The following is a 7191-nucleotide window of genomic DNA, read 5'->3' on the forward strand; positions in this document are numbered from 1 at the left end:
AATTTCGGCAACATCGGACAATAAACTTTAAATTGAGAGATCGGTCTCTATGGCGGCTATATCCAAATCTTGACCCATCTGTGACATATTTCAGTAGTATGTTTAGGGGCTTAACTTAATTCACTGACCCAAATTTCGGCGACATGGGGCAATAAATGCGCCTTTTATGGGTCTAAAGCCTAATGATCGGTCTATATGGCAGCTACATATATCCAAATCTATACCGGCCAAATTGAAGAAGGATGCCGAAGGACCTAACACAACTCTCTGCCCCAAATTTCAATAAAATCGAATGATGAATGTGGCTTTTATGGGCTTAAGACCCTAAATCGGTGGATCGGTCTATTTGGAGGCTATTTTAAGATATAATCCGATATAGCCCATCTGTGAACTTAACCTGTTTATGGACAAAAAAAGAATCTGTGCAAAATTTCAGCTCAATATCTCTATTTTTAAAGACTGTAGAGTTATTTCAACAGATAGACGGACAGGCATGGTTAGATCGTCTTAGATTTTTACGCTGATCAAGAATATATATACTTTGCAAATGGAATGTGTGTTGCAAATGGAATGACAAAATGAATATACCCCCATCCTTCGGTGGTGGGTACTGTACTTAGAACAACTCAATTGGTTTAAATTGTCATTTGCATCTATACCAATGCATGGAATGTCTAAAAAATAGAAATCCATCTTCAAAGAAATTATTTATTTCTGATATTGGATACTCAAAGATAATTTAATATGGAAGAGTAAGAAACAGAAAAAAATTAAATCACTTTCTACAAATCTTTACGTTACATGAAAATTGTCTTTTTGTTCAATTTTAGAGATCTGAATTTCGTACAGCGCCTTCGAAATTGTTTTCGTATTCATTGGAATGGCTTCTTTTACCTTCTATCGCCTTTGGTATTATTGCCATTGTTATTTATGCAGCCATTGATGGTAAGAAACAGATTCAAAATGTTTTATAGAACTATACCACTTGGATGGTTTTCCACCGTGATAAACATTATTAATGATCAACTATGGTGGATATTGTGTACGTTATGGAAATCCCAAAAGCATACGTGTACTTTAAGGTTCTTATCAGGGATTCGAAGTGCACCAGAACGGAGCAGGGCAGGAGCGTAAGGCAGAGTGGAGCGGATTTGTGATTAAAAACCGCTCCACGTTGTGATAAAAAATCTTAATTCAAGCCACCGTACTCAATAAGTACGCTTAAAACTAGTCTTAAACCCAAACAGTTGTGTGATAAGCAAAATCTAAATTCCCGAAATTTTCGTTATAGTTATACTTCTGCCTGCAATATAGAAAATTAGTTCCTGTAACATTAAAAATATCTTCAATACAAAAATTTTTTTTAGGAAAATCGTGCCTTATATATTCTACTGCTTGCCTTCTTATGGTATGCTGTTGATGTTTTGCCCCAAGGTGTAACAGCGGTATTGCCCATCATATGGTATCCATTATTTGGCATAATGGTAAGCTTTCATTCCACACTCATCGGAAGAACTTTTACATGGAAACTGTTTTTTATTAGTCTTCGATGGAAGTATGCATGTCCTATGCCCAAGACAGCCAAATGGTTTTTATACTATCAAATTATCTAGCAATATCAATCGTCCACAACAAATTAGATCGCTACATAGCTTTAAGATTTCTCAAGAAATTTGGTGTAAATCCCACAAGGTAAGTTCAAAACCTTAAATTTCAATAAAGCCGACTGGGGGTAGAGGAACTAAACTCCATATTTGCCAAATTTCGACGAGCTCATATAAAACTATAAATGTTTGAAAAAGCTTACAATGAAGAAATCTAGTATATAAATGTCTACAATGCAGAAGTCTACAATGTAGAAGTCTACAATTTAGAAGACTAGAATGTAGTAGTCTACAATGTAGAAGTTTACAATGTAGAAATCTACAACGTAGAAGTCTACAATGTAGAAATCTACAATGTAGAATTCTACAATTTAGAAGACTAGAATGTAGAAGTCTACAATTCAGAGGACTAGAATGTAGAATTCTTCAATGTAGAAGTTTACAATGTAGAAATCAACAACGTAGAAGTCTACAATGTAGAAATCTACAATGTAGAAGTCTACAATGTAGAATTCTACAATGTAAAAGTCTATAATGTAGTATTCTACAATGTAAAACTTTATAATGTAAAAGTCTACAATGTCAAAGTCTGCAATGTAAAAGACTACAATATAAAGTCTGAAAAGTAAATGTCTACAATGTAAAAGTTTGCAATGGTAACGTCTACATTGTACAAACTTTAAAATGTAAAAGTCCACAATGTAAAAGTCTGCAATGGTTAAGTCTACAATGTAAAAGTCCACAATGTAAAAGTAAAAGTCTACAATGCGAAAGCGTACAATGTAAAAGTCTACAACGTAAAAGTCTACAATGTTAAAAAGTCTACAATGTTAAAGTCTACAATGTTAAAGTCTACAATGTAAAAGACTACAATGGAAAAGTCTACAAGGTAAAAGCCTACAATGCTAAAGTATACAAGGTAAAAGTCTACAATGCAAAAGTCTACAATAGAAAGGTCTACAATGTAGAAGTCTACAATGTAAAAGTCTGCAATGTCAAAGTCTACAATTTAAAAGTCTACATGATAAAAGTCTACAATGGAAAAGTCTACAATGTAAAAGTCTACAATGTAGAAGTCTACGAAAAAGAATAGTTTTTTAATGTCAGACTCTTTATACAACTGACGCCAAAAATATTCACCAAAATATTTATTTTTAAATTTTATTGTAGGATCCTTCCAACATTAATGATTCTAACATTCCTTTTGTCAATTTTTATACCGGACGCTTGCGCCTGCTCCCTGATGATACCCCTAGCTAAGGCTATACTTCAAATTTTAGATGAAATAAACGTTTGCAAGCCAATTGATAATTCGATTCTATTAAAAGATGATGAGTGAGTTGCAATTCTGTTGCTATTAGTATTTTACGAAAAGGTGACAACTATTTATTTTATATACATACATATATATTTCAATTTCCATTTTCAGAACCCCTTATCCCTCGAAAGTTGCCAATGCTTTTTACATTGGCATTGGATATGCGGCAAATATTGGGGGCATGACAACTTTTTGGTCTTCGGAATCAGGATATGAATTTCAAAATGTTTATAATGAGTAAGTTGCACTTGATAGCTTTCATGCACATTTCTGCAGCACATCAAATTTTGTACCCTAGAAGTATATATTTTCTTACATCCTTAAAGTATGCTATGTTTTTTAACTTAAGTCAACTAGCACTGGGTAGCACAGTACATTTATTTTATACATATTTACGATTGACTACGCTGACATTACCGTTACTTTTAAATGATTTTATATGAAATACCAGCTTAGTTTATTCTGTGTAAAAATAATTGGCTTTCGTTCGCTTGTTAATTTTTCTTTTATATAATAAAAAATGTCCAAACTCTTTATTTTTTATTGCAATTTTTCAAATAATTTATTTCTTAACAATATTTTCACCAATTTTCAAATTTTCTTCCACAGTACCAATGCCGAAGCAAATTTATTTCTAAAATACATTATCACAGCTTTACCTGTGACCATTTGCTTGCTAATATTCACCATAGTTTACCTAGAAATCATATTTTTGGATTTGATGTGGTCAAAAAGTGAACGCAGGATAACCTATGATGACGAAGCATCTGTTGCATCGCTAGATGTTATTTTAAATGATAACAAGCAGGAGAAATCGGCATATGTAGTCGTCACCCTATGCTTGATGGTGGCCTTTGTGATTTTATTGATTATTGTGAAGATTTTGGATCAATTGGGAAAGGAAAACAAGCATTTGTGAGTAAATATTTAAAGGGATGTGCACACTTCCACAATAGAAAAATTGCACAACCTAGGGCCCAGTAAGAACTTTAAGCGAAATTTTCTGTAGCATGCATAAAGTGCGCATTTATCAAAATAAGCGTTATTTTGTGGAAATGGTATACCATTACGTGACGCAAAAAATTATCAAAGCAAAATTTCTTGCCAAAAAAAAATCCAATGCTCTCAACGTCACTCTGTAACATTAAAAAAACCGAAAATGTCGCTTACGACACGTTAATGCATTCTTATGGCAACGAAAATTTCGTTTGAGGCGCATGCCGCCCTCTATAGAGTAAAAGCTAAATCTTATATATAAAATTCAATTTTTGTTTGTTTGTCGGTTTGTTTGTCGATTTGTTTGTTTGTCGGTTTATTTGTTTGTCGGTTTGTTTGTTCCGTATAGACTCAAAAACGCCTGAACCGATTACCTTGACATTTTCACAGATTGTGTAGGCTGTTCTGGAAGGAAACATAACCTATATAATTTTTTGATATCGGGAGGGGGCGACCCTTCCCCTTACCCCAAAAGTACTACCCAAAAATAAAATTGGACCGATCGGGACAATATGGGATTCAAATGAAAGGTATTCAAGAGTAGTGTACAAATTTCCTAATAAAAGTTGGATCCATGGGCCTAGGGGGCACCAGCCCCAAAAGCCCTTAAAAAAGGGGTTATTTGACAATATGCGACTCAAATAAAAGGTATTCGAGAGTAGATTACGAATATGGTCAGGAAGTAGGAACAGGCTTCATAAAATATTGATAAGGAAGGGGGCTGACCCTCCACCGTCACCCCAGAAACACCACTCAAAATCAAAAGTGGACCGATAAGGACAATATGGGTATCAAATGAAAAGAATGCGGGAGTAGATAACGAATCTGATATACAAATTCATGTAAAGTATTGGTGTTCACCCCACCCCCCACAAAAACGCCCGAAATGGCCACATTAGCCAATCACGGATATATGGGACTCGGACAGAAAACGAATATGGTATTAAATTTTGGGTCCAAGTAACCAGCGAGTCAAGTCTAGGTGGCGCTTTTCCTCCTAAAGATACGTCAAATGGGTTATTTGACCCATTATGACAATGTGGGACTCAAATGAAAGGTATTTGAGAGTAGAAAACGAATTTGAGCCAAGTGTTTTGGGGTACGCCCAAAAGCACCCCCTAAACTGAACTTCATTTCCGTTGGGAATAAAGAACGAATATGATATCTAATTTCAGTGCAAGGTGACGGTGGCCGCCCCAACCCCAAAACAACCTCCAAACAGTTCATATTTACCGCCATGGCAATATGGGGCTCAAATAAAAGGGATTTGGAAGTGGATCCATATTTGGTGAGGTGACATCCCTCCCCTAATGAGAACATTTCTACTAGGAACCGTGAAAGGGCATATTCTCACACATCAATGAGTGCTTTCCGATTCAAGTTTAAACTCAATGATAAGGGACCTTTTTTAAGCAGCGCGACACCATGTACAATGACCATGCATGGCATTGTACCTCGCAAATGTCGCCAACATTAAGAAGAGATAAACACCGCCATGTCCGATGTTCTCGGCAGGATTCGAACGCGTTCAGCGTCAGAAGCTAAAATAGCACGAATTCGATATCCGCATTAGGGCCAAGTGTCCTCACCCTAAAAAGATATTAGAAAGTTAAAGAAGGGGCAGCAAAGCGGGCCCGTTTCGGATAGTTAAGAAAAAATTCAGTTAAAACTGATCATTCAAACCAGTTTTGTTGGCTCAAACATCTGTTTTCCATTTATGAAATTACCTGATGATATAGGTGATCATGTCACTGATGTGAGTGACACTGTACTTGTGGGACTAGTTGCTAAAATTTTTTTTTATCTATTTCTGAAACTTTTCTCTTTACAGATATATAAAATATTCGACATTTTTAATGTTAATTTGTCTCATAGCATTTGTTTGCCCTGTTGATTTTTCTTTCTTGAATTATTTTATATGCCAGAGTAAGTAAGCCTAGTTGTTAAATAAAAAAAATGGACTGTCGCACTAAATCTGTTTCATTCAAATGAGTGAGTCAGAGGAAAGCGCATATTTGCAGTGACACAAAGATAGTGGGACAGGCAATAAATGAGCTCGATTCTTAATAATAAAAAATAATCAAAATTTTCTTAATTTTCAAGAACCTCCTGTTTACAAAACCTCACCCAGCATCCTACCTTGGTCCACAATTCCCAAACAAATGCCTTGGGGTCATTTCCTAGTGTATGGCAGTGGACTAGCCTTTGGAGTTGGCATTAACAAAGCAAAGGTTTACAAATATTTAGCAGAGCATTTGGTCGAATCGAAGAGTCTGGTGGAGAAGCAACTTGGATTTATGGGAGTTGGCTTACTTTTAAGCACCATGGGAGCCAACCATTTGATAACCAAATCCATGATATCGCTGGGTATCAAAGCAGTAAGAAAAATTAGTTTCTGGTTTTGACAGTTCAGTTAAAATTCAAAAATTTCTCTTGCAGTCTTCTTTAAACAACACTGACTCTTCTCTTTTTACCATACCCATTACCTTGGCCTGCAGCTTGTCGTTTTTGCTGCCAGTTAGCAGTATTTCAAATTGCTTCAGCAGTGGTTGGGGTAATCTCAGATCCAGGGATATAGTGAGTTTAAAAATAACACGGTGGTTTTTTTTTTAAGGAAAATCTTATTATTATCTTTAGATGCTCGCCGGTATTGGCCCTACTATTGTTGGCTTCGTTTTGATATTCTCTTTCATGTTCTTGGGAAATGTGATGACTAACCTGTTTGAAACAAAGTTGTAAAATTAATTAAAACAGATATAAAAATGTAATGAATATTTCGGCAAAATATAAATTTCTTAAATTTTTTTTTTATAGACAAAAATTTTTTTTACGGACAGAAAGTTGAAGTCAATACTAGGCCTAACTTATGAAACAATTTTCATTTCATTTATTAACCAAAATTTTAATATAAAGCCAATAAGGCTCATAAAATAATTACATACAAACATTTTAATAACATTATTATATTATCATTCAAATTTTTGCAGTGTAAAAAACGAACACTTTCGGCAACAGCAGCAATGTTTACACGCACAAATTTTATTTCTTTTATTATTTTCAAATTTGAAATTAAAAACCGTTTTTTCGACTAGAAATGATATCGGTTTTCGTTATCGATAACTGATGGACGTCCGCACAGATTGTAAAATGTAGTGCAAAATTCAAGCAAGTACCGAACTCATTTCAGCCGGCGTTACGCCGCCGCCTTTTTCCTCCGCTTGTGCGTCTTAAATGGAGACGCCGTTCTCAGCAAAAGAAAACATCGGCACAATC

At 35.0% G+C, this 7191-nt stretch overlaps 1 protein-coding gene across 1 annotated transcript; it reads left to right on the plus strand.

The window, feature by feature from the left end:
* The first annotated feature begins 665 nt into the window (after positions 1 to 665).
* On the plus strand, positions 666 to 6722 carry LOC106091449 (protein I'm not dead yet-like). The gene is made up of 11 exons (XM_013257970.2): positions 666 to 752; positions 831 to 945; positions 1368 to 1484; positions 1544 to 1692; positions 2775 to 2939; positions 3034 to 3159; positions 3532 to 3837; positions 5750 to 5844; positions 6022 to 6296; positions 6358 to 6495; positions 6556 to 6722. Exons 1-11 carry the CDS (start codon positions 745 to 747, stop codon positions 6655 to 6657), a joined length of 1596 nt encoding a protein of 531 aa, XP_013113424.2. The 5' UTR covers positions 666 to 744; the 3' UTR covers positions 6658 to 6722.
* The last annotated feature ends 469 nt before the right edge of the window (positions 6723 to 7191 follow it).

This window comes from Stomoxys calcitrans, chromosome 3, assembly GCF_963082655.1.
Source record: "Stomoxys calcitrans chromosome 3, idStoCalc2.1, whole genome shotgun sequence".
NCBI lineage: Eukaryota > Metazoa > Arthropoda > Insecta > Diptera > Muscidae > Stomoxys > Stomoxys calcitrans.